General features: G+C 50.7%; 2 protein-coding genes across 2 annotated transcripts; one reads left to right on the top strand and one right to left on the bottom strand.

Moving 5' to 3' along the window:
* Positions 1-1,541: 1,541 nt before the first annotated feature.
* LOC144375978 (CMRF35-like molecule 1) lies at positions 1,542-11,151 on the bottom strand. The gene is made up of 3 exons (XM_078041738.1): positions 10,397-11,151; positions 8,216-8,318; positions 1,542-1,636 (listed from the first exon to the last, which is right to left on the bottom strand). Exons 1-3 carry the CDS (start codon positions 10,833-10,835, stop codon positions 1,621-1,623), a joined length of 558 nt encoding a protein of 185 aa, XP_077897864.1. The 5' UTR covers positions 10,836-11,151; the 3' UTR covers positions 1,542-1,620.
* A 7,944-nt stretch (positions 11,152-19,095) lies between these two features.
* On the top strand, positions 19,096-25,608 carry LOC144375980 (CMRF35-like molecule 6). The gene is made up of 4 exons (XM_078041742.1): positions 19,096-19,300; positions 21,704-22,081; positions 23,105-23,228; positions 24,259-25,608. The coding sequence occupies exons 1-4, from the start codon at positions 19,240-19,242 to the stop codon at positions 24,374-24,376; spliced, it is 681 nt and encodes a 226-aa protein (XP_077897868.1). The 5' UTR covers positions 19,096-19,239; the 3' UTR covers positions 24,377-25,608.
* The last annotated feature ends 1,080 nt before the right edge of the window (positions 25,609-26,688 follow it).

A 26,688-nucleotide genomic window follows, 5' to 3' on the forward strand; every position in this document is an offset into this window, starting at 1 on the left:
GGTCTCACTCGATGGCCATATCCCAGGTTCATGATGGCATAATTGGGATACATTTTTTTTAATACTGAGGATTGAACACAGGGGAGCGTTGCCACTGAACTACATTCCCAGCCCCTTTTTAAAATATTTACATTTGAGACAGCCTCTTGCTAAGTTGTCCAGACTTGCGGGCCCTGAATTTGCAATCCCCCTGCCTCAGCCTCCCAGGTAGCTGAGATCACAGGTGTGTGCCATCATACCTGGCAGGATAGGTAGATAGTCTTAAAAGCTGACAAAATCTTCACATCGTTCCAATGACCTATAGGGTAAAAGCCGTAATGGCAGAAACCACTTAAGCTGTGTCCTTACCCACCACAGAGACAGCAAGGTGTTCTGAGTACAATGACAGAGGAGTAGGAAGTCAATGTCACTGAACAGGACATGTAGAGGGACAGGTGACCAGACATGGGCTGCCTCCTCAGGAGAGTCCCTAGCACCGCCTCTCCCCTACCTCTCTCCAAGCTCTGATCTCCTGCCCTTAAATCTCAGCCTCAGCATCAAACCTGGTGGTGCCAGGGTCAGGCAGCCCAAGCCAAGGGGCGCAAGCTCCTGTCCTTCAATTGGGAATCGACCTTGAGCATCAGGATCTAGAAGATGCCGGAGGGTGTGGTTTGAGGAGTGGAGAGGAGATGCGGGATTCCTGGCAGGGATCCTGTCTCTAGCTTTCTAAGTTCGTGTTTTGGTTCCCTACTTGGGGACACTCAAAGGAGCTCAGCTCTTGCTGGGGAACAACTTCAAGGACAAAATGTTCCCTTGGCATCTGTCCTCACTCAGACTCCTCTTTAAATCCAGCCATGAAAGCAGCTCTTCTTCTTAAAACATCCAAGAACCTCAACCCAAGGGGTGACCTCTCCAACCTCAGCTCATGGCCAGTGCCCTCACCTCTGGGTCCCGGAACACTGTGCCCATTCCACAGAAATAGAAGTGTGTGGGGCTGGGTCTTGGCTGCTTTTGCACAAGTTTCATCTGGAGTACGCTGCTCGCCCCTCTCTGAGTCCCGGTCTCTCTTTATAATAAGAATCGTGATAGAGATTAAATTATCAGCTAATGGGAAACCCACGTAGTGCAGTGAGTGCATGTCCCCTGTCCGCTCCGCTCCCTCCTTCTCCTCCCTCTGACATAGGAAGACGACATTGCTGATCCTAGTGACGGTGGCCATGATGGCAGAGGGTGCAGGTGGACCTGGGACTAACCGTCAGGGAGCACTGTGCCTCAGTCCTCGTCCTATCCTGATAGGGAGCAGATGAGCCTGGGGGTCTCCCGAGCCCGCCCGGCTCCCTCCTCCCTCCTGCCCTCTCCCCTCGCCCCTCACCACCTTTTCCTCACTTGGACCCGGGGAGACCTCCTGCCTGCTCCCCACTCCCCTGGGACACAGAGAAGCTGCAGAGCTGAAGGCGCCCCATGGCCACGGCCCCGGGCCACCGCTCCGGCCTGAGGTCCCCAGCAGCTGGCTCAGCCTGAGGCTGCAGCTGCTCATGGAGGCTGAGCCCCAAGGACCCCTCTTCGGCTTCCCTGGGCACCTGTGTCCTTCCCTGGCCTCTCCTTGGTCTGGGCTCAGAGCTGGTCCGAGCTGGGGAAGCATTATCTTCTCTGTCCCCTGTGAAGACAATGTCCCTGTCACTTACTCATAGCAGCCAACCTCACCCTCTCCAGATCTCAGTGCACCCAGGTCAGCAGCAAGACTGGGCCCACCGCTGGCTCCCGGCAGCACCCGCCCTTCAAGAGCAGCTGTGGCCGTGGAGAGCGGTCCAAGAGCAGGTCAGCCTTGGCCTTCTAGGGTGCGGCCAGTCGTTGGAGGGCCCGGTAGAAAACGAGGACGCAGGGCCTCTGCTCCACAATCAAGAATCTCAAGGTGGGCTGGGGATGTGGCTCAAGCGGTAGCGCGCTCGCCTGGCATGCGTGCGGCCCAGGTTCGATCCTCAGCACCACATACCAACAAAGATGTTGTGTCCGCCGAGAACTAAAAAATAAATATTAAAAAGAATTCTCTCTCTCTCTCCTCTCTCAAAAAAAAAAAAAAAAGAATCTCAAGGTGGCAACAGCAGAGTGTGCCACCTGGCCTGAGGCCTTTCTGGGGAGGGCCCCGTGTGGCTGCCCAGGGAGTGCAGCACAAAGCCAGCCTCGGGTCTGGCCCCAGGTGGACAGCTCCTGGGGACACAGTTCTGCTGACCAGTCTCCACACATGCAGAGCACAGTGACACCAACTGACCCCAGAGTCACCGTGAACCTGGGGTTCTCAGTGACATGACATCCCAGGCCTCAAGGTCACTCTGAGGCTCCCTGTGAGCACAGAATAGCTGTGGAGGTTCGTAAACGCAGACACAGGCCCAGAAAGCCTCACCCCAGAACTCAGACCTGTGTGACAAGGAAACTCTAAGTTCCAGGATTCTGTTTTCAAACAGCCTCAGTTTAGTACGAGTGTTCCTTGCTTGTTCACTTTCAGCTGCGAGATTTTCTGGAATTTCATGTGTGGTCTGGTGTGTGATGGGCGTACGTGTGTGTGTGGTGTGTATGTGTGTGTGTGTGAGTGTGTATGTGTGGTGTGTGTGTGTGTATGTGTCTCTGTATGTGAGTGTGTGAGTGTGTATAGTGCGTGTATGTATGTGACTGTGCGTGAGTGTGTATGTGTCTGTGTGAGTGTGTATGTGTCTGTGTGAGTGTGTGAGTGAGGTATATTTGGTGTGTGTGTGTGGTGTGGTGTGTGTGTGTGTGGTGTGGGGTATGTGTGTGGTGTGGGGTATGTGTGAGTGTGATTGTGTTTGGTATATTTGGTGTGTGTGTGGAGTGGTGTGCAGTGTGCCGGGCGTGTGTTGTGCAGTGTGTGAGCCGAGGCAGGAGTTGATGCACACGTCCCCTCCTGAGCCTGTGTGGAGGTTCCATCTACACCTGGCCAGGTGGCTTGGGCTTCCTGCCCTTCTTGCATAACTATTGGGTGAGTGACAGGCAGCCCACCTCCACCCAGGTCCCACACCCCCAGCTCTGCAAGGGCCAGCACCCGCACTGCACCAGGCTCTGGGTGCCTGAGAAGTGGCCTGGTCCTCAGTGTCCCTGGAGGAGCTCCGCTGGGGCAAGGTGGCTGTCTGCACACCTCTCGTGGAAGGAGGCATGAGTGTGAGTGCGAGCACTCAAGGCTGCACACGTCCCAGAGACCTGTGCCGGCTCATGTCAATCAGCCTTTCCTGGTTCATCTTTTGGGAGAAAAACTCCCGAATCTCTGACTGTTGAAACCACAAAATTTGTTTCTCATGTGAGCAGCGAGTCAGCTTTGCTCGGGGAACCAGGCTGCAGGGGCCGCCCCACACACAGAGAAGGAGCCACACAGGATCTCAGAGCTTGTGCTCAGAGCAGGCATGTGCCACTTGGCTCACATTTCATCATCCAAAGCGAGTCACACAGCTAGGGCTGAAGTCAACAGGTGAGGCACAGTCCTCTTCCAGGGACAGGTGGCCAGTGACCTCCTTCTGCCGCACAAACCACCATCAGTAGAACCACTGTTCTGAGTTCTAGGAGCCCTTCTAGACAGGCTGAGGGTGGTCTTGGAGACCCCCCAACAACAGAGCGACCGTTAGATTGAACTTATACTACAACATGAGATAGGCCACCTGTTGTGATTGACAGGTAAGCCATGACATGGGCCATCAAGCTGACTCCCAAAGGGGTGTCTACTGGAACCCTGGACACTTGGTGCCACAGATATGGGAGGGAGCGGGGGGAATGAGGTGGGGAATGCCACTCAGTGAGCTCAGGGAACAGAGGAGGTGTGCAGTTCATTCAGCGGCAGGTGCCAACACCATGAGTCTTTTTTATTTCATTAGACCTGCCGACATCTTCCCACGGAAATAGATTTTGGTTTTATTTTTCATGGGCATTTGATTTTCACTTGATTGCTTTTGTAAAATAATAATTTCTGCTTCTTTTGAACTGTGAATACCATGAATGCTCGCGAGCGGGGCATCTTGACTAGAGAAGGAACCTCTCGTGTGGACAGCAGCACAGAGAAGTCAGCTTAGGGAAAGAATTAAGTCAGCACATCGAGGTGAAATTGTGCAAATCACTCATCTACACAGGGAAGACGGAGACCTCGGGAGATTTCACAAAACAAAGGAGGAAATGGCAGAATGAAGAACCCGTTTGCTCTCCTGAAACCTCGGGAATGAGGATGCTGGTCTGGTCCCTGATCTCGCTGGTGGGTCTGGGAGGAATCGGAGGACAAAGACTGGAGCCATGAAGGGGAGAACAGGACGGGAGAAGCACGGTCACCAGAGCTGCTGGCCCTGCTGACCGGGTGCTCTAGCTGAAGTCAGGAAGCCCAGGCCGTCTAGCCTTGCCGCTCAGACCTCGCTGCTTGGAAGGAGGCAGCCGGAATCAGGATCCCACTGTGGGGAGAAAGCAGATCCTACCCTCCTGCGCTCTGGGAGGGAGACACACAGAGCTCTCCACCCTTCCACGCCCAGCGCAGGAGGTGTCACTTCACAAGAGGACACTGGAACTCGGAGTAACCTGTCAGTAGAACTAGAATCCGGGGTTGACCCAGTCCTGGTGTTGCTCTCCACGATGCCAGGAGCATGCAGAGGGTAGCGTCCAGGAGGGGACTGCGGCAGAGGGCAGGGGACTTGAGAAACACATTTCCCATCCAGCAAGCACAGCTCTCAGGTCTTTGAAGAACATGGAGACCACATTGAGATGCATTCCAACGGCCCAGTCCTGTGGGCCCCAGAGAGAGGGGTGTCTGGGGGGGAGACAGCAGACCTGGGCAGCGGGGCTGGGCTGCAGCAGGCAGGCCGCCTCTCGGTATGCAGGGAAGAACCTGGTCCAGATCCTAAACCCTGAGGTGGTTGGCCCTAGTATCCAATCAGCTGCTGAGGAGCAGTTGAGGGACTCAGGGGAGCACAGAATTCAGGGCCCGCTCTCGCCATCTGCTGGTTGCTGGCAGAACTGCCTCATTTTGCTGAGGTTGATCTAATGCAAGAATGAAAGTGAGGACCTGAGGGTCAAGCTGTGGATTCTGTCCCCCCAAGGCGTCCTCCTCAGGGTTGCATGTTAAACCATGTCTCCGGTGCATCTGATGGGCAGCCAGGGCTGAGGATACCCAATCCACCTGGGAGCTAGAAGCAGCTTTCATTTGGCAGAGCAGAGGAGAAAGGATGGGGCAGGAGTAGGAGGAGGTGAGAAAGATTCCAAGTCTAAACTGGAGCCACCTGCAGTGCCACTCCTGCAGTCCCAGATACTTGGGAGGCCGAGGCAGGAGGACCACTTGAGCCCAGGAGTTTGAGGCCAGCCTGGGCAACAGACAGAGGCCCCATTTCAGGAAAAAAAAAAAATCTACTTGATCAAAAGGGCTGGGTAGAGCAGTGGTAGAGCATGTGTTTAGCATGCAGGAGGGATTGACTCCCCAGCATCAAGAAAGAAAAGAAAAAGAGAAAGGAAGGCAGGCTGGGGAGGGAAAGTGAAACTGAAGCAGCATATAGAGAGGTGGGGAGTGTCGTACTCCTACGAAGTCCTCCAGTCGATTGTGGCAGTGAGTGTTTAACCAAGAGCCATAAGCTAGGCTTCCATGAGGTCAAAGGGCACCAACACCTGCCAGCCCTTTATGTCCAATAATTAATACATAATCAAGCAAAACTCTGTAACTTCAGTCAATAAACCAATGCATGCCTATTAAAAATACAAAACCAGCCGGGCACGATGGCGTGTGCCTGTAATCCCAGTGACTCGGGAGGCTGAGACAGGAGGACCACAAGTTCAAAGCCAGTCTTGGCAATGGCGAGGTGCTAAGCAACTCAGCGGGACCCTGACTCTAAATAAAATACAATATAGGGCTGGGGATGTGGCTCAGTGGTCGGGTGTCCCTGAGTTCAATCCCTGGTACCAAAAACAAAAACCAAAAAAAGATACAAAACCAACATTTTAATTGAACTTCATCTCCTGTTGAAACAGATGAGGCTCTTTTATCCAATTAGTTCCCGGGCCCAGGGATAGGTACTCTCTGCCCCAATGAGCGTAGATTTGGGGTCATTGTCTTCCTATTCTTTTCATGGTTGTGGCTGGGAATTCTTAGTTACATGAATAAGCTGACAGGAGTGAAAATTTTCTTGAAACAGTGACATGCGAATCTTTAAATTCTCTCTAAATATTCACAAAACAGGGCCATCCTCTTATGTATATGATCAAAGCCTCTCAGAACTGTTGATGGACTATAGTTCAGAACCTCTTCCAGTTCCTCCATGAAAGTAAAGACTAGGCCACTGCCTAGGGCTGCCAGAGCCCAGCACCCAGGCAGGGGGCTCAAACCTGGGAAAGCTGCCGTCTGGGACTTGTGGAGGCCAGAGAGCCAAGACTGGGCCTTGGCGGGGGCTTCCTTCCAAGCCTGAGGGAGGCTCTGAGGCTTCTTGCGGCTGCTGAGCGTGTGTCGAGCCTCTGGATGCATTTCCCCACCTGCCTGAGTCTTCATGCGGCTCCCTCCCTGTACACACCCCTGTCTCGTCCATGACATTCTTGGTAAGGACACTGGTCACATTGGATTAGGGTCCCCTCTATGCCAGTTTGACTTCATACTGTTTTCTTCTGTGAAACCCTATTTCCCAATAAGGACCCTTTCTGAGGTGCTAGGGATTAAGGGTGCTCAACCTGTAACATCGCGGACCTTGCAAAAGTATTTTTTTCTCCTTTATCATGAGGAACCAGATCAGCACCAAGATTTCAAAGTTCATTTCTTTGCTGACCATATTTTTGCACCCTGTAGTAAAGCATCAAACAAGATTCGGGATGGGCAGAGGCCTGGGTTTCTCACGTTGAGGTGCCTGCTGGATAGCCGGCTATAAGCAAAACGCCAATCACTCAAATGACAAGCTTTAAAAAGGGGAGTTGATGCACGAGATGTCAATCATGTGGAGATGGAGAGCCAGCCTCCCCTGGGATGGGGTGGAGGGATTCAAACAGTAAAGAAACAGGGGGTCTGACGTGTGGGGAGAGAGGCTGGAAGTAAGGAGAAGAGAAACAGTCGGTGGTCTGGCCTCAGTAATCAAACTCCATGGCTCTTCACAGAATGTGAGAAAACGGTAGATCAGCAGGCTCAATGGGTCACCCACCCAGGGCTGCGGCTGTAGCTCAGTGGCAGAGCACTCGCCTAGCATGTGTGAGGCACTGGGTTCCATCCTCAGCACCACATTAAAATAAAATAAAGTTAAAAAAAATTTAAACAAAAAAGTGGGGGAAAGTTCACCCACCAGACACCTACACACACCTAAGGGAAAGGTGAGTGATTCCAACCAGTTTGAGCTCCCTCTGAGTTCCTGAAAGAGCTCAGGCAACTGCGGCCACTTGAGCCAAACATCAGAGGCATTGGCTATGGCAACGTTGATGGGAGCCCATTGCTTGGTGAGGCGGCCACTGAAATTGGGGATGAAAGCAAATAACTAAAGGCAAATCCATTAGAGGGTTTATTAGGGTTCCCTGGGTTTCAGGGAAATAAATGGGCAAAGGGAAGCAAAAGAAAGCCAGCACACCCCTGTGCCCAGAGCAGACCAGGGCTCAGGAAGGGGACACTGAACTCTGAGATACCTGGATATCTTCAAGGGACATCAGCCATGAGTAATGTAGCCAAACTTCCAGCTCCCCACCCCTCTCCCCTGCACCTCCCACACCTCACTCAAGTACTAGGGGAGAGGTGGCCTGGACAAGGAGCCTTGCTGGGAGCAAATGTCCTCTCCCACACAGGCCAAACTATGGTGGCCATGTTGGAGAGAGGCCAGAGGCCCAGGCCCATCCTCCTCTCCTGCTACCCAGCCGAAGTCTTTGCCTTCACGCATGTGCTTAAAGGTAAACTGAGGTTGGGGAGCCCACCCCAGATTTTTCAGTGACTCTTCTGACATGAGGATATATCAGGGGGGACAGGTGGGGGTGCCAAGCTGAGTTCACCCACAGGATGCAGTGACCAGGTTTAGCAGGTGAAAGTGCAGGGTGCCCAGGTAAACTTCATAGCCAGATAAACACAGATACTTTTTAGTGTTACATTGTCCCATTAAACACTTGTGTTACCTTTGGCTAAAGCATTATTTATTGTTTGTGTGAATTCCAGGATTCCTGGGCATCCTGAATTTAATCTGGAAACCTTCCCAGAGGAGGTGCCGTGGGGCCAGGCCCCCAAGAAAGGACTCTAGGACCCAACTCTGCTTACCACTCGAGGGGGCTGGTGGTGAGAGTCACTGATGGGTTGCTGGCGGTCTTCCCAGTGATCGAAGTCACTGTGGTTGTCCTTGCTGTCACTGGATTTCCTGGGGCTAAACAAAGCCAAACAGAGTTACTTCTTCCATGAACAACCCAGCTCTGGGTGGGCCTAGAGTATTCTCCCCCTGAGAACTAAAGAGTTTCCCTTGGCCACCAGGACCCTTTAGCTGTCATCTAAAACATTAAAGTAGTTCTTTAATACAGAAAACCACTTGGTGAACAAGCAAGAGATTCTGAGGACCAAGCTCAGGAAGCAAGTTACAGTAATCAGTCCTGGTCTGCCTGTCAAGCTGAGCACACACAATGGAGTTCTGTGGTCCCTAGGCCACACTAGCTCTTTCTGAGTCTCTGCCTGGGCTGAAGCTAGCTCTCTCGCCTGCTCTGCAGGGATGCAACCCACTGAGCTGGCCCCTTTCCCTGAGCCTCCTCTGGGAACCCAGGCTGCCTGGCACTGATGGCTGGTGCCAGGATGGACCAGGTGCCATCCCCTCCTCTCTCTCCTTTGACACCCTTTCCTATCTCCCAACAGCTCCACCAGGTCGCCATCCTTTCCCCGGTGGAGCATGGTGCTTGTGATAACCTCCATAATCCACCTCCAATGCAGTGCCAGTTCTTGCTGTACCTCACTGTTCTCACCTGTGCTGAGCTTCTAGAACAATCTAAACATAAAAGATCACATCACATCACATTTGGCTCTTTTTCTGATGATATCATTTTCCCATATTAGATCAAGGTATGGCTGGCACATAATAAACTGTAAATATTTGAAGCATATAATTTGTTAAATTGAGGATAGATTAACTGCACACACCACCACTCGATCAAGATAGTGAACATAGCCAAAATATTTCCTCAGTAATACCCTCTTCCCTATTCTGTCACCAGGTGCTGTGGACTGAAAAGTATCCCCCCAAATCCAAACATTGAATCCACCCCCACACAATTCCTAGTACCTGAGAATAGGACTGTGTTTGGAGACAGGGCCTTTGAGGATACAAGACCTAAACTAACCTTAGAAGAAGAGATGAGAACACGTGGACAGACCCAGGGATGTGCAAGCACAGAAGGATGACCATACGAGAGGACAGCCAGAGGGTGGCTCTCTGCATGAGGGTCCTCAGCCAGACCCCACCCAGCCCGCACCTTCATCTTGGACGTGCAACCTGTAGAACTGTGAGGGATGCTCTGTGTCTACACCACCCGGACTGTGCCATGGCAGCTGAGCAGACGACCATACCAGGCAACCCCCGGGTGCCCTCTGAGCTTATCCAGAGTCTGCACTGCTAGAATTCCATGTGCATGCCATGAATCAGAAAGTTCTAGAAGGCCTCCACTTCAGGCAAGTTATGAGGATTCGATAATGGGGACACCTTCCTCCTGGGCAGTGTCAGGATTCTGAGAGACAAGGCCTGCTGCCCACTGTGCCACCAGAACACGCCCCAGAGGTTCCAGGCCTGGGCTCAGGTGACTGTGGTGCTCCTTTGTGCCCCCGAGCCCTGCCAGCTGGTGCCGCCTGTCCAGGGGCCGAGCGGCAGAGTCAACAGGAAACGCCTTCAACCCCAGGCCTCGGGACCCTGGAGCCTGCAGCAGCGCCTGCTTTCTGGAGGACTTGGGACGACCCTCAGTAAGCCAAAGGCATGAGCGGCTCCCAGTGGGTCCCAGCAGCAGGAGCAGCCGTCTGTGAGGGCCTCTCTGGGCTCAGGAGTCAGACCAGCACAGCAGGCTCCACAGGGCTTCTTCTCCCCAGGGTGGATACGGAGGGGGTGAGAACAGACCTGTCCAGGCCCCGCCCAGAGCACCCCAAAGAGCAGGCACCCCTGGACACTGAGGTCCAGGAAAGCAGTAGCAGGTCTCCCAGACCCAAGGCTGAAACTGGGGACCATCACCTTGACCTTTATTGGCAAAGGTTCAGGACTCAGCTGTGCAGAGGGAAGAGAGTCTGCTCTGGCTGACTTCCTGGAGGAGGCTCCAGGATCCGGGGCTTTTAAAGAAGCCCCACCCCTGGCCAACCCCAAGGGTTCACTCAGGACTCTGTGAGACCTCGGGATTCAAGCCCCTCTGTGACAGGTCACTCTGAATAACGGACCATCCACTTCAGGGGGACCTCAGGGACACATCAACACACTCCTACCTGGATCAATGGTCACATCAACTGGAAACCCATGGTCAGATCCAGTCCTCTCAATTCCACACCAGTAAATGTCAGCGTCATCTCTCCTGAGGTCCTCCATGGTCACCATGAACGTGAGGTTTTCCTGATCATCCCTGATGGACACACGGTCCCTCTTCACCTCCTGCTCTGACCCAGTGGTTTTAACAAGGATTTTGCAGCCACTCCAAACAGCTCCTCGACACCAGTACTTCCTGTGGGTCTTCCAGCCTGAGGTATAATTACACTGCACGGTCAGTGAGCCCCGCTCTGGGCCACTCTTTGTCTTTGGACCAGTGACTTCATTCTGTGCAGCGGAATAGCCTGGAAAACACAGATCCATGCAGCTGTCACTTCCCACCCCAAGGGCACGGCCACAGTGTCCTGCTCTGGGAAGAGTTCCCAAGTCCAAGTGCATCATGAATAATGGTCAAGGAAGGAACCCACCTTCCCCAAGATGGACCTGCATACTTAACACCTGCTGGGCCAAAGGCTCCAGGAAGATCACTGGTGAGCACAACCCCAGCTCTCCCAAGAAACAAACATGGCGGCACAGCAAGGATGGCTTCTTGTCCTTCACCCCTCTCTGCCAGAATTCAAAGTGATGAGAGCTGGAGACAATTTCACCACAGACAGAGCTCCATTATAAACATCCACCAGGGACAGAAGGTGGTCTACACACTCCAGTGTGCTTCTGTGACATCTGCAGGGAACTGAGACAATTACTAGCATCCTTTTGAGGAAAGATGAGGTTTTGAGGTTTCATGTGCTAATTATGAAAAAAAAAAAAGAAAGAACACTCTGCATCAAAAAGGAAAGACAACATTAAGGTAAATATTTTTTTCAAAATATATCTGAAATTTACTTACCATAAGTAAAAATATAACTGAAAATTGTTTCCAGAAAACAAAGTTTGATATTTGAGGGAAAATTTCCTTACAGAAGTTAATCTGATTATCGACAATGTGAAAAACTATAAAGATGCACTCTATTTCGCTGCACCCTTCCCCTGACTCAGGCAATGGCAAGGCCCTACTGAGGTGGATGGAGCAAGGCGTCCATCCTCTGGAGGAGTGCAGTATGTTTCTGGGAATGAGCTGGTTTGTTTCTGTATTCCTTTAATAAGTCTAGTTGCGATTTCTCATATGACCATTAAGTATGAAGGAAAAAATATGACTTTCCCAATTAATGCAACTACTTCTAAAGAATGGATCTGTTTGCTCTAAATGCAATGATTCAGCTGTGGAATGTAATTTGTTTATGTCTAATGAAAAACTCCCTGTATTCCTGTCAAGGAAGTTTTTGAGAAATTAAATTAAAATCTAGAGAAGAAGAATTAATGTTAAGAAGACAGATTAGTGCTTAGCACTGGGCAACTTGTTCTTGTTCCTGTGCACAATGGTTTGTGCTCTTGCTCTTGTTTGATTAAAATTAGTAGCCTCCCTTTTCAAGTTAACCACTTGCTGTAACCATGGCACCGGTTCCAGTCAGTAAGTCAAGAAAGAATAGTCAAGGTATAGGCCAATAGTTTGGGACATTTCTAACTATTATTAAAAGCTAACTAAGCAGAAACAGCTCAAAGCAAAACGCGAACTGAAAGTAAAAATGCTTGCTTATGCCTAAGCTAAGATACATTCTTCTATTTTAATTGTAGCTACATAATATTTTGTTTCTTTGAATAATGATTTCTGTTTTGTAACCACAAAGTACTGTGAGCCTGCCAAAATGAAAAGTATATATGATCAACTTCACAAGTAAAGATTGGGATTCAGCACCTTCACTTTGCTGTCTGTGTTGTTTCTCCACCGCCCTTTCGCGGACTCCTCACCATCCGGTCGTCTCCTGAGACCGCCTGTTGGAGCTGGACTCCGAAACTATTTTAACAAAAATGAGAACATTACATATTAAAACTTGAATTAAAACCTGAATGGTCACAGTTGTAGTAACTTACTTCAAAAGTAAGTTCTTGGAAAAAAAAAAACAAAACTTCAGCAATTCCTCAAAGAGTCAGACACAGAGTTCACACGTGACCCAGCAAATATACTCCTAGGCAAGTCCTTCCCCAAGAGAACCGAAACATCTCCCACCACAAAACACCCACATGACAGTTCACAGCAGTATTATTCACAACCACCAAAGAGTGAGAACAACCAAAGATCCATCAACTGATAAGTGGGTAGACTAAATGTGGCATATCTACAGTGGACTGTTAGTCAGCAAAAAGAGTGGCCTTCTAGACCCGGTGCTGAGGGCAGCCGCCGCCATCTTGGCTCAACTTTCTCGCCACATGAGGTGGGGGCAGTTCCCAGATCACATCTCCAGGGGCCAGTGGATTTTCACAGAAATCACCAGCGCTTCAATCACCCATGCAGAAATCGGAGCCTCTGGGCTCAAGTAACTCTCCAGACTCTGACCCACAGCCCGCAGTTCTGGCTCACGCCTGGCTCCCAAGTGGCTTAGCAGAACCACCTCCCAGCACTTCTGCAGACTCCAGACCGCGCCGCTCCCAGCTGGTCACTCGGCTGCGACCTGTCCACAGCACAGGGCCATCACCCAGCTCCCCCACATCACCAGACACCCCGGCGCTGGAAGCAGACGGCCGCCATCTTGGAAGACCTTCCCGCCATCTTGCGGTGGGCGTGGCCATCAGAGCGGATCCCACTGGAGCAGGCTCCTGACTTCCAATTCCTCCCCTCCCCACGGTTACCTGGGCACAGTGGCCGCCCAACATGAGGACAGCTCTCAACTGGACAGGAGTGCAGTGCGAACAGGGCGCCACCCACCCGATGTGAGCCTGGGGGTGAGGGGCCCCGCAGTTGGGACCTGATAAATAAGAGACGGGAGGGGACCAAAGTCTGGAGCATAACAGAGAGATCAGGATTTGGGAAATCTCCAGGCAAGAGAGGGAGACGATATGGGGGGGGGGGGCTCAAGTCAGATGAGTGGTCACAAAAAAGACCCGTGAGGCGCTATTTCCCTGCTGGGACAGGTGGGCGGCACTCCCCACTTCCAGACACCCCACACCTGGTCCAGTCTTCACACCTGGTTACCTGCACCATCCTGAGGGCAGAGGCACCTACTGGATAAGAGGAGAAAGAAACAGATCTCTAAGAGAATTGTTTTTTCTCTTCTTCATTCTCTTCTACCTTTCTGTCCCCTGGGCCTCACATTCCCGACATATGTAAAACCAGGAACTTCGCATGACATAGGACTTTGAGGACTGAGTCACCTGAATAACATAATATAGAGGAATTGCAGAAGCCCCTTTTTTTCCCTCTTTTTTCTTTTTTTTCCTTTTTTTCTCTTTTTTTTCTTTCTATTTCTTCTCTTTTCTTTCTTTCTGTCCTTTATTTTCCTCTTTATTCTCCCTTCACCCTTCAAATTATACTATTTTAACATCCTGTATTTTTTCTAAAAACATATGTGTGTTTGTTTTATGTACTCTACTGCCTTCCCACATAACTGTCTACCCCAATTTACCTCCTATCTATTCTCCTGCTACTAACCCTCTTCACTAGATTTCTCCTTCACATTTCTTAAGATATATTAATTATATACCCTCACATCTTCTCCCCTCAACATATCATCCTATGCCTCACCCCCAGCTCACTGTCCACCTCTAGAAACTGTAAACCTTTTTATGAATCTACTGATTATATTTTAAATAATAATTGAATCCAACATTTCTGGACATTAAGACTAAATTGTAAATATCTTAATAACAACAATTTGTTCATAGGTGATGTATTGTTGATAGGAGAGATCTTGGAACCCTGCAAGAGCACTACAAATCTGTAGGGTAAAATCTATAACACACCAGATCCACAGAGCTGGGAAGGAAGACACATGAGCAACCTGAAAAGACAAGGGAAGAAAGGACCAAATCAAGACAACACATCATTGGAAGAACTGGCAGCTATAGCAGAAAAAATTGCAGATGAAGATTGCAGGATATACATGGTTAAAATGTTTTGGGATCTCAAAGAAGACATAGGAGAACAAAATCACTTTGACATTGAGCTACATAAACAAATCCAAGAAGCAAAACATCACCTCAACAGGGAGATAGAGGTTCTACAAAACAAAAACAAAACAAACAAAAAACAAAAAACCAGAAATCCTTGAAATGAAAGAAATAATAAACCAAATTAAAAATGCAAATGAAAACATCACCAACAGAGTAGACCACTTAGAAGATAGGACATCAGACAATGGAGATCAAATAAATCATCTTGAAAAGAACATAGACCACACAGTGAAAATGATAAAAAAAAAAAACTATGAGCAGAACATTCAACAAATATGGGAAAGCATAAAAAGACCAAATTTAAGAGTTATTGGAATAGAGGAAGGCATAGGGATCCAAACCAAAGGAATGAACAATCTATTCAATGAAATAATATCAGAGAACTTACCAAACATGAAGAATGAATTGGAAATCCAAATTCAAGGAACCTACAGGACGCTGAATGTACAAAAATCACAACAAACCCACACCAAGGCACCTGATAATAAAAATGCCCAACATACACAATAAGGAGAGAATTTTAAAAGCCACAAGAGAAAGGAATCAGATTACAGAAAAGGGAAAACCAATTGGGATATCGGCAGATTTTTTAACATAGACCCTGAAAGCTAGAAGATCCTGGAACAACATATATCAAGCTCTGAAAGATAATGGGTGTCAACCAAGGATCTTGTACCCAGCAAAACTAAGCTTTAGATTTAATGATTAAATAAAAACCTTCCATGATAATCAAAAGTTAAAAGAATTTATAGCTAGAAAACCAGCACAACAAAACATTCTTGGCAAAATATTTCATGAAGAGGAAATGAAAAACAGCAGTGAAAATCAGCAGAGGGAGGTAGTACACCAAAGGAAAAACTGATCAAAGAGGAAAACCAATTCAAGTAAAATAACAAAAATAAGCAAATATGGCTGGAAATACAAACCATGTCTCAATAATGACCCCAAATGTTAATGGCTTAAACTCACCAATCAAAAGACATAGGCAAGCAGATTGGATTTTAAAAAGACCCAACAATATGCTGTCTGCAGGAGACTCATCTGATAGGAAAAGACATACACAGACCGAAGGGGAAAGGTTGGGAAAAATCATACCACTCTCATGGATTGCAGAAGCAAGCAGGGGTTTCCATCCTCATATCAAATAAAGTAGATGTCAAGCCAAGGTTAATCAAAAGAGATAAAGATACACATTACATACTGCTCAAGGGCACCATACACCAACAAGACATAACAATCATAAATATATATGCCCCAAACAATGGTGCAGCTATGTTCATCAAACAAACTCTTCTCAAGCTCAAGAGTCAAATTGACCACAACACAATAATCTTGGGTGACTTTAACACACCTCTCTCACCACTGGATAGATCTTCCAAACAAAAGTTGAATAAAGAAACTATAGAACTCAATAACACAATCAATAACTTAGACTTAACTGACATTTTTAGAATATTTCAACCTGCATCAAGCAGATACACTTTCTTTTCAGCAGCACATGAACCCTTCTCTAAAATAGACCATATACAATGCCACAAAGCAACTCTTAGCCAATACAAAAAAGTAGAGATATTTCCATGCATTTTATCAGATCGTAATGGAATAAAATTGGAAATCAACAACAAAATAAAAAATAGAAATTTCTCCATCACCTGGAGACTAAACAATATGTTACTGAATGAACAATGGGTCACAGAAGACATCTAGGAGGAGGTTTAAAAATTCTTAGAGGTAAATGAGAACACAGACACAACATATTGAAATCTCTTGGACACTATGAAAGCAGTACTAAGAGAAAGTTTATTGCATGGAGTTCATTCCTTAAAAGAAGAAAAAGTCAACAAATAAATGACCTCACACTACATCTCAAAGCCCTAGTAAATGAAGAACAAACCAGCAGCAAAAGCAGTAGAAGGCAAGAAATAATTAAAATCAAAACTGAAATCAATGAAATCGAAACAAAATAAACAATTGAAGAAATAAACAGAACAAAAAGTTGGTTCTTTGAAAAAATGAATAAAATTGACAGATCATTAGCCACATTAATGAAGAGAAGGAGAGAGAGAACTCAAATTACCAGCATACGTGATAAAACAGGTAATATCACAACAGACACTACAGAGATACAGAGGATAAGTAGAAATTATTTTGAAATCTTATACTCCTATAAAATAGAAGACACTGAAGGCATCAACAAATTTCTTAAGTCATACGGTTTGCCCAGATTGAGTCAGGAAGATATACACAATTTAAATAGACCAATATCAAGTGAGGAAATAGAAGAAACCATCAAAAGCTTACCAACCAAGAAAAGCCCAGGATTAGATGGATACACAGCCGAGTTCTGCAAGACCTTTAAAGAAGAACTAATACAAATACCCTTCAATTTATTTTAGGAAATAGAAATAGAGGCAGTAATTCCAAACTCATCCTATGAGGCCAATATCACCCTGATTCCAAAACCAGGCAAAGACACATCAAAGAAAGAAAACTTCAGGCCAATATCTCTAATGAACATAGATGCAAAAATTCTCAATAAAATTCTGGCAAATCAAATGCAAAAACATATCAAAAAGATTGTGCACCATGATCAAATGGGATTCATCCCAGGGATGCAAGGTTGTTCAACATATGGAAATCAATAAATGTGATTCATCACATTGGTAGACTTAAAGATAAGAACCATATGATCATCTCAATAGATGCAGAAAAAGCATTTGACAAACTACAGCACCCCTTTATGTTCAAAACACTAGAAAAACCAGGGATAACAGGAACATATCTCAACATTGTAAAGGCTATCTTCACTAAGACTCAGGCCAATCTCATTCTAAACCAGGAAAAATTGAAGGCATTCCCTCTAAAAACTGGAACAAGACAGGGATTCCCTCTTTTGTGACTTCTATTCAACGTAGTTCTTGAAACACTGGCCAGAGCAAGTATCTTATATTAGACAAAGGTGCCAAAATCATGTACTGGAGAAAAGATAGCCTCTTCAACAAATGGTGCCGGGAAAACTGGAAATCCATATGCAACAAAATGAAACTAAATCCATATCTCTCCCTGTGCACAAAACTTAACTCAAAATGGATCAAAGACCTAGGAATTGAACCAGAGACTCTGCATCTAATAGAAGAAAAAGTAGGTCTTAATCTTCATCATGTGGGATTAGGCCCCAACTTCCTTAATAAGACTCCTATAGCATAAGAATTAAAACCAAGAATCAATAAATGGGATGCAATCAAACTAAAAAGTTTTTATTCAGCAAAAGAAACAATCTGTGAGGTGAACAGAGAGCCTACATCCTGGGAGCAAATCTTTACCCCTCACACATCAGAAGAGCACTAATCTCTAGGGTATATAAAGAACCCAAAAAGCTAAGCACCAAAAAAGCAAATAACCCAATCAACAAATGGGCCAATGACCTGAACAGCCACTTCTCAGAAGAGGATATACAATCAATCAAGAAATATATGAAAAATGCTCATCATCCCTAGCAATCAGAGAAATGCAAATCAAAACTACTCTAAGATATCATCTCACTCCAGTCAGAATGGCAGTTATTATGAAAACAAACAACAAAGTGTTGGTGAGGATGTGGGGAAAAGGGTACACTCATACATTGCTGATGGGACTGCAAATTAGTGCAGCCAATATGGAAAGCAGTTCGGAACCACCATTTGACCCAAATCCCTCTCCTCGTTCTATACCCAAAGGACTTAAAAACAGCCCCAGGGACACAGCCACATCAATGTTTGTAGCAGCACAATTCACAATAGCTAAACAGTGGAGCCAACCTAGATGCCCTTCAGCAGATGAATGGATAAAAAAAATGTGGTATATATACACAATGGAATTTTACTCAGCAATAAAAGAAAATAAAATCATGGCGTTTGCAGGTAAATGGGCGTTGCAAAGATACTGCTAAGTGAAGTTAGCCAATCAAAAAAACAAATGCCAAATGTTTTCTCTAATATAAGGAGGCTCACTCAGTGGGGTAGGGAGGGGGAGCATGGGAGGAATAGATGAATTCTAGATAGGTAAGAGAGGAGGGAGGGAATAGAGGATTAGCAAGGATGGTGGAATGTGATGGACATCATTATCCAAAGTACATGTATGAACAAAAATTGGGTGTTAACCTATTTTACATACAGAGACATGAAAAATTGTGGTATGTATGTGTAATAAGAATTGTAATGCATTCCACAGTTGTGTATTTAAAAAAATAACATCAATTAAAAAAAAGATTTCTGGGGCCAGGTCATGGCCTATGGACGTCACAGTCAGATTGAGGACACATTTCCAGGACCAGGAACCATTCAGGACTCTAGGGCCACTGTGCCAACCTGGGGTCAGGCCTAGACTGGGCTCATGGAGGGGCAGTTCCAGATTGGCCTTCCGCGGGGCAGACCCAGTGCTGAGGACACAGGCTCTGTGTCCCCTTCCCACTGGTGACAACCTAACCACAAGGAGAAGAGGAGGAGTGACACAGCCAGAAGGAAGCCTGGCCCTGCAGGCCTGGGGTGAGGGCAGTCCTGCCGGCTGGGGACCAGGCGGGTCCCACACACCACACTTTCCCCTCCCTGGCTTTCCTAGGACAGCACAAGCCCAGGGCCACCTCAGGGGCAGCTTCTCCATTTTGTCCCCAGCCTCAGGAACAGACTAAAGAGGACCAGCGGGAAGCAGCAGCCCCAGAGAAAAGCAGAAGTGGGAGCCCTGGAGACTGGCCCTCCCCAGGGGGCTGGAGCCTCCTGTCCAGTAGTGCCTGGCGCCCGGCGGTGACATCTGTGCAGGAGAAATGAGCCCCAGGGGCCTGACGGCCTGGCCACCCTTGGCTCTGCTGCTTCTCTGGCTCCCAGGTGAGGGCCCTCTGTCCAGGGAGGGTCTGCAGAAGGGAGGGAAGGCAGGAGGGGGGCCAGGGGGCGTCCCGTGAGGAGCCCCAGCTGCACGTCTCTGTGCAGAGGCAGAATGGGGTGCGCTGTGTCCATGATGTAAGATGGACTCGCCAAACACCACACCCCTGGGAGGGAAGGGGCAGGGGGCTCCCGTGAGCCCACCTGACCTTGGAGGAGCCAGCGTGCTGCCCAGGGGCAAGGGTGCTGCCCAGGGGGGCCCTGAGAGAGGTCTGGGGGAACAGGACAGGGGGAGCAGGGCGGGTGGACGGGGGTGGGGTGGAGAGGGCACAGAGCACACCTGGGGCCTGTGTTGGAGAGCCCCCCCAGGTCCACCGGTTTGGGGTACAGAGGAAGGGGGGAACCGAGCAGGAGAAGGCCTCCATCTCAGGGACAGGTGGGTTCAGCCAGGGCAGCTGGAGGCTGGGTGGGAAGAGTCCTGGTGGAGGCCCAGGGGTCAGTGGTCCCCAGGAGGGGAGTTGGGGACAGGAGAGGGAGGAAAGGAGAGGTGGGGTTAGGAGATGTAGGGACAGGGCAGGTGGGGACAGAGTCAGGACTTGGCCAGGGGTAGGGTCTTGATGAAGGAGGCTGGGAATTAGCATTGTTTACTAAACACTCATAAAGGCCAATTTTACTGATTGGTGTTTTTCGGGAAAACCACACCTTCATCCCGATCACACATTTATTCATAGAGAATTTCTACAAAGTCCCCTCTGGGCTCTTATTCTCTCTACCTGTGATTACTTCCTCTCTGCATTTCTCATGTGGACTAGACAGGGTTACCTGGTTGTGTTAGATCGTGTTACATGAAGCTCCTGTTGGTCAAGAGCAGTTGACAGCGGCTCTTCCCTGGCTCACTAATAGGAGCTGCCCAGCAGTTGACAGCCGCCATCAATCTTTCATTTTTCCTTCCCCATTTTTGTTCTTGTTTCCTGGGGCTGGTGGAGCCTGGGCCTGCTGCATGCTGGGCAGCCTCTCCACTGACCTGGCCCCATCCTAACATGACCTTCCATGAACCCCCAGGTGCCATGTCAGGTTGGCGTGGTCACCCTCCACTTTGCGGCTGGCATCTGAGGCACAGAGAGGTCAGGCCCTGGCCCTGAGCACACAGAGGACGCAAACTAGAGCTGAGGCCCAAGCCCGGGTTCATCTGGGCCCCTGTGGCTTCACCTCGGCAGTTGCTACTGAGCTTCTCAGAGAGTGTCCCACCTGTGACAGGGTCACAAGGCCTTCTCTGCAGGGGACCTCACCCCAAGGCTGGGAGGGGGGTCCTACTGGCCCTGGCAGAGGGATGCAGGGGCTACTGGGCAGCTGTGGGCAGCTGTGCTCTGAGGGTGCGGCCACAGTGGTCTCCCTGTGCCAGGCGCAGCAGGCACTGAAGGGACGAGGAGCAGGTGGGGCCCCCGGGGCTATGCACTCAGGGGTCCCACAGTCCCAGGTGGGGGCTGTGCACTCAGGGGTCCCACAGTCCCAGGTGGGGGCTGTGCACTCAGGGGTCCCACAGTCCCAGGTGGGGGCTGTGCACTCAGGAGTCCCACAGTCCCAGATCAGGGCTGTGCACTCAGGGGTCCCATGTCCCAGGTCAGGGCTGTGCACTCAGGGGTCCCACAGTCCCAGGTCAGGCCTAAGGTCCTGAAGGCAAATGAAGAAAGCATCCAATCACAGGGAGAGAGCAAGCCACCCCAGTCCCGCCATCTCCCCACCCATCTGGGCCTGACCCCAGGGTCCCCAGGGCGAGAGGGAGGTGCACACGCAGATGCCCCTGGGCTGGAGCCTGGTGCAGGGTGGCCTGGTCCTCTGCTTGGAGGTGGGTTAGCTTCCTGGTGCTCACCTCACCCCAGCTTTGTGTCGGGCCTTTGGGGAAAATGCACCTGGAAATCTTGGGGACACAAAGGAGTTTCCATGGAAATGAGGTTTCCAGAGCCGGGACATCCGAGGTGAGGGAGGGGGAGAGGATCCTGGGAGCTCTGTGCCCCTCGCTGTGTGCATCCTGTGCTGTCAGGAGTCCATATGGTCTGGGGACCCTGCTTCTGCCCTGGCTCACGTCCTGCTGGACCAGGTCCACTCTGGCTATGTCTCCGTGTCTGAGACTCACAGGGATGGGGGGCTGTCCCAGGATGGGGGCTCAGGGTGTTTATGGCCCTGGGTTCTGGAAGCAGGAGGTCAGGTGGTGAGGGGGGGACTGGGGTGAAGGGAGGGGCTGCTGTGTCAGCGTCCTGGGTGCAGGAGCAGAAGGGGCTGGTGGCCAGGGGTGAGTGGTGGGGAGGGGGTCTGATGGGAGGTGAAGGAGGGTCTCCTGGAGGACCTGACCCAGGCCCCCCTGGCCCTGGCCCATCTATGAGGGCCTGGCCTCCAAATTTTGTTTTTCAGACTGTTTTCCTCTGAGCGGCCCCAGCAAGGTGACGGGCACCGTGGGAGGATCCCTGCGTGGCACAAACAAGGTGACGGGCACCGTGGGAGGATCCCTGATTGTGCAGTGTCAGTATGGCAAAGAATTCAAGGGCTATGACAAACTGTGGTGCAAAAAATCACTTGTACATTGTAAAGATATTGTGAAGACCAGAGGCTCAGGGGGAAAGGTGCGGAGCGGCCGAGTGTCCATCAGGGACCACCCTGCAAAGCTCAGCTTCACAGTGACCATGGAGCGCCTCACCCTGGAGGACGCAGGCTCCTATGAGTGCGGGGTGCACACACCATGGCTCAGCATCCTTGACCTGTCCTTCAAGGTTGAGGTGGCCGTGCAGCCAGGTGAGCCTCTCCCACCAGCGCCTGGGTTTCCTCCATAGACCTGGCCTTTCCCTCCCTAGAAAGACACGGGGGAGGAGAGTGATTCCAGGATTCAGAACAGGGTGTCTGTGGGCACAGGCCTTTGTGAAAGCTGGCTTCTGGTGTGTGTGTGTGTGTGTGTGTGTGTGTGTGTGTGTGTGTGTGTGTCCGTGCATGCAGACACCTGTGTGTGCACACAGCACACCTATGTAGTTCCAGTGTCTCCGTGGGCCCCACTCTAACAGTCCAGGTCTGGAACCTTCCAGGAGTGGGGTGGGACTGGCTGTTGGGTCCCTGGCTTTTTGTTGACTTCCTGACCAGGTGAGGGTCATGTCCTCTCCAAAGGAGACCCGTGTCTCACCTGGGCCTGGCTCCACCCTCCCTCTGGGACGGGACCCTCACAGCATTGCTTCCCCTATAGAAGGGCACCTTCACTTGGGTCACCTACCCCCTCTCCACTGTGCATGGTCTCTGGGACTCTAGCTCCTCCATGATGGTCCTGGGTCCTTCTAAAAAGGACCCATACCACTGTGCAGGCTTCCTGACTCCTAAGGGGACTCTGCTCCTAGTGGACCTGGTGGTCCTGGGTTACAGCATCCCTTGTGGCATCACAGACCATCTCTGCTGTCATTTGAAGTCACTCTGGCCGTGTCCCTGCCCAGGGCCCTGTGTCTCCGGTTTCCCTGTGTCAATCTCTACACAGTAGGCCCCACTGTAATTGTCCCCAGGAGGGACGGGGAGCAGGAGGAGAGGGTGGTGCATGGACTGGCCCTGCTGCAGGGTCCTCCCAGGAGCCCCGCCCCTCCTCTGGAACGCAGTCCTCCCAGCGGAAGTGCTCCTGCCTCAGTGCACCTGGAGATGGGCGGGGTGAAGCCCTGCTCAGGCCCAGCTGTGGCCAGGAGACTCTGGATGCAGGACGTCTGTCCAGCAGGCTCCGAGTGACCTGGCCTGGGTGAGTCAGAACAAACCAGGGGCAGAGTGTGCTGACCTGTGCCTCCCCCTCAGCCCTGACCACAGCCTCCAGCCCTGAGAGCCCCACAAGCACCCAGAGGCCTCCCACGTCCCTGCCAACACACAGCTGGCCCCCCACGACCAGAGAGGACACCCCCAGTGCCCACCCACAGCCTGGGTAAGACCTGGACTCAGGGCTGTGCCTCTGGGAGTGAGCGCTATTGAGGGGCCGTGGGGGGCACTGGGTCTCCTCCTCTGGGTCCCGCCTGCATTCGCCAATCCCACCCTTCACCATGAGGCTCCTACTAAGTGCTAGGTGCTCTTCTTGGCATTGGACACAGTGGCCACCACCCAGACAGTCGTGCGTGGCCTGCACTGTCCTGTGGTGGTTCAGAGTGAACAGGTCAGCACAGTCGGTCTAGACACAGCAAGGGGGGCTGGGCAGACGGGTCCTGGGTGGGGGTGAGTGTGGAGGGGGTGGGGGATGGGTCACGGGACCATCTGGGGAGGCCTTGCTGACTAGGGCCATGTGAGTGGAGCCTGCAGGGCTGGGGACAGGCACCTTGGATCTGGAGAGGGTGGCCCAGGCAGAGGGAAGAGACAGCACAAATGTCCTGCCCAGGGCTCCAGGATCTGCTGGGAGGGAGCAGGTGCTTGGTGGCCCCGGCACTCTCTCCCTCTGCCTCCCTCCCCGCGCCTGGTCACAATGTCAGCCTGTTTTCCTGACCAGGTCCTCTGAGGCAGGTGGGGCTGAGCTGGGGCTGGGTCATTCCCTCAGCAGCCGGGAGTCCACGGCTCATGTGGCCTGTACATGGATGGCCAGGGCCACTTGTGGGTGAACACACAGTCCCCTCTCCTGGAAGGTGGAAACGCCGACACATGGCAGGTTGCAGACCCCCACACCCAGGGGTAACCCCCAGATGTGGCAGGGGAGGTGGAAATCCCTCCCTGGACCCGGGTCCCTGCTAGACGCCTGGGCTCCCCTCACATCTTTCCTGTGGCCATGCCCTTCCTACATGCTGAGTCCAGGGCCCCTCTTGGCTGTCATGTGGGGACTGAGATGTTTTATGTGGGACTGCCTTGGTCAGGGTTGGTCTTCATGGGGACACCAGGGGACACAGGACCTGGGTGTAAGGGACAGAGGCAAAGTGCAGGGCACTGAGGCCTCCCCGTGAGGAGACAGCTCACGGTTCCCATGTCCCCCGCAGGCCCCTGGTCATCAATGTCCATCTCCTGCTCCTGGTCTTGAAGGTGCTCCTGCTCCTGAGCATGCTCAGTGCTGTCCTCTGGGTGAACAGGCCTCAGAGGAGCTCCAGGTCCAGGTAAAGGCAGCATGACTGTGAGGACCAGTGACTCTGCTGTCCCGAGGCCACCTCCAGGGACACCCCCTGCTGGAGGAGGGGACATCCTGACTTGTCTGCATTTCTATTGACCACTCTGAGGCCTTTTGACCTTCTAGAAGCCTTTCCTTGGCTCATCACACACACAGACAGGTGTGTCTAGTGCGTGCACTTCCAGCCAAGGCCACTGCAGCCCGTGTGCCCAGCCTGTCCCGGGCACCGGTGACGTGATGCAGCCCTTCTGGTCTCTGTGCCTCCTTCCTACCCTCCTGGGGCCTAACAGGGCTGCATGCTCCTCCTCCAGCTGCTTGAAGGTCTGCACTCCCATGTATGGTGCCCAGGGCGCGAGGTTTAGCTTTGCTCATTGTTGAACTTCACATAAACAGGATTTTATGTTCACGTTGGTCTTCCTCCTCCCTGGTGTCGGTGATGGACACAGGCCGCGTGCAGCTTGGTGTCCATCTCTGAGCTACACCCCAGCCCTGATGCACCCTTGAGTCCCGAGTCCTGTGATGGCCCCTGGACATTCCACCTGGGGACTCGTCCACATGGAGGTGTTGCTGCCCTGATGTGCCGGGCGCTTGTTTCTTCTTTCTCTTCTGCTCCTTTTCTCTCTCCTCCTGTCCCTTGTCCTTTGATGCTTCTCCTTCCCTTCTCTCCCCCCTCTCCCTCTCCTCTCCTCTCCTCTCCTCCTGTCCTCTTTGTCCCCCCTCTTGCTTTCTCTCTCTCCCCCTCCTTTTTCTTCTCTCCCCCGTCTTCCTCTTCTCCTTTTTTATTTTTTACTTATTGAGTTTTTGCCTCTATCACTCACAATGCTGCCAGCAACATCCCTGTCCCTGTTCCCTGGCCCATGTTCCACATGTCTCTTGAGCCTGGCCCTAGGCCTTACTGCCCCTGTGACTCCACTCTACCAGGCCCTTCCCATCCACTTCCAGGTCACTGTACCCACCCTCCCCAGCAGCCGACCCCTCCCTGAACCTGCCAGACTCCCCATGCCTCCCCGTTAATGGGTGGGAAGTGGCGTCTGGCTGTGTCCATCTGTCACTCCTGCTCACCTGTGTCTCTTAGATTTCATCTTTTGTCAACTTCTATTATCTGTTATGGGGCTGTGTTTTCATATTGATTTTAGATTTGTAGAAATTCTTTACAAGTCCTTGGTTAGTTATTAAAAGAATGATCAAGGCTTGCCCCTTTTGCCAATAAATCAGTTTCCTCCTACTCTGCGTCCTCTTCCGTCCTCCTTACATGGGCACTGTGTCGACTCTCCCCTACAATGCCTCTTGGATCAAATGTAGCACCCAGGCCTGGCCCACTTATCCCTTAGACAACCAAAGCAGGTGGCCCCTTTTTGGTTCCCTGGATCCCTCCATTCTAAGGAATCTCTTCCAGGCTTTCTTCTTGCTCCAATCCAATCCTGCTCTCTGTACCTCTTGCAAACCTCTACAAATTCTTCTAGCCCGTCCAAAGGGCACTCAACAGTTGACACAGTTCTCCTCCTTAATTTCTTAGCCTTAAAGGGATATTGGGCCTTCCACAAAAGGCCCAAATAGCATGTATCTAGGGTTCTCTATCTCTCAAGGGAAAAAGGCCACTACAGTAGACAGAAAACAGCTTCTTGTGTCTATACCTACACCAAAGACCAAAGATGACTCTCCTTCTTGGGTTTGGATGCGTACTTCAGGGCCTGGATTACTTTTGAATTTCTCCCTCCTCCCAGGCCGCTATATAATCTAGCCAAGGGCCCCCAAGATGAACCCCTACCCTCAGCAGTAGGGAAGCCCTTTACAAAAAGGCCCTCCTCTGGGCACCCGCCCTGCATCTCCCTGACCCTTCACCTTCTATGTACATGAAAAACAGAGACAAAGTCTGGGCGTTCCGGGTCAGGAATATGGCCCCACATTTGCACTAGTGGCCTACCTATCCAAACAGCTCGACCCCACTGTCAGGGGCTGGCCCCCGTGTCTCAGAGCCCTAGCAGCGGCCCATGACCTCCAGAAAGAAGCTCACAAGCTTACCTTTGGCTCCCCGCCTACCATCTCATCTCCTCACCATCTAAAGGATTTCCTCATTTATAAGGGGCTACAGTCACTTCCTCCTTCCAGAGTTATATCCCTCCTTGTCTCTCCTTGAAAATCCCTCCATCTCTTTTCAGCCCTGCTCTCCACTAAACCCTGCCTCCCTCCTCCCATCTTCTCCCCCACAAGATCCCGTCCACAAATGCCTGGAGGTATTAGAGACGATTTCACCTTGCCCTACACCATTTTTGAGGGACCCCTGCCCTCTTCGGACCTCATCTGG

The sequence above is a fragment of the Ictidomys tridecemlineatus genome, chromosome 3 (assembly GCF_052094955.1).
Source record: "Ictidomys tridecemlineatus isolate mIctTri1 chromosome 3, mIctTri1.hap1, whole genome shotgun sequence".
Classification (NCBI taxonomy): Eukaryota; Metazoa; Chordata; class Mammalia; order Rodentia; family Sciuridae; genus Ictidomys; species Ictidomys tridecemlineatus.

Coding starts and splice junctions, on each gene's coding strand:
- LOC144375978 (XM_078041738.1), bottom strand. CDS start 10,835: ATGATGCACTTGGACTTGGGAACTCTTCCCAGAGCAGGACACTGTGGC. Junction 8,319..10,396: donor TGATGTGACCATTGATCCAG/GTAGGAGTGTGT, acceptor GGCTTTGTTTAG/CCCCAGGAAATCCAGTGACA.
- LOC144375980 (XM_078041742.1), top strand. CDS start 19,240: ATGAGCCCCAGGGGCCTGACGGCCTGGCCACCCTTGGCTCTGCTGCTT. Junction 22,082..23,104: donor TGAGGTGGCCGTGCAGCCAG/GTGAGCCTCTCC, acceptor CCTCCCCCTCAG/CCCTGACCACAGCCTCCAGC. Junction 23,229..24,258: donor AGTGCCCACCCACAGCCTGG/GTAAGACCTGGA, acceptor TGTCCCCCGCAG/GCCCCTGGTCATCAATGTCC.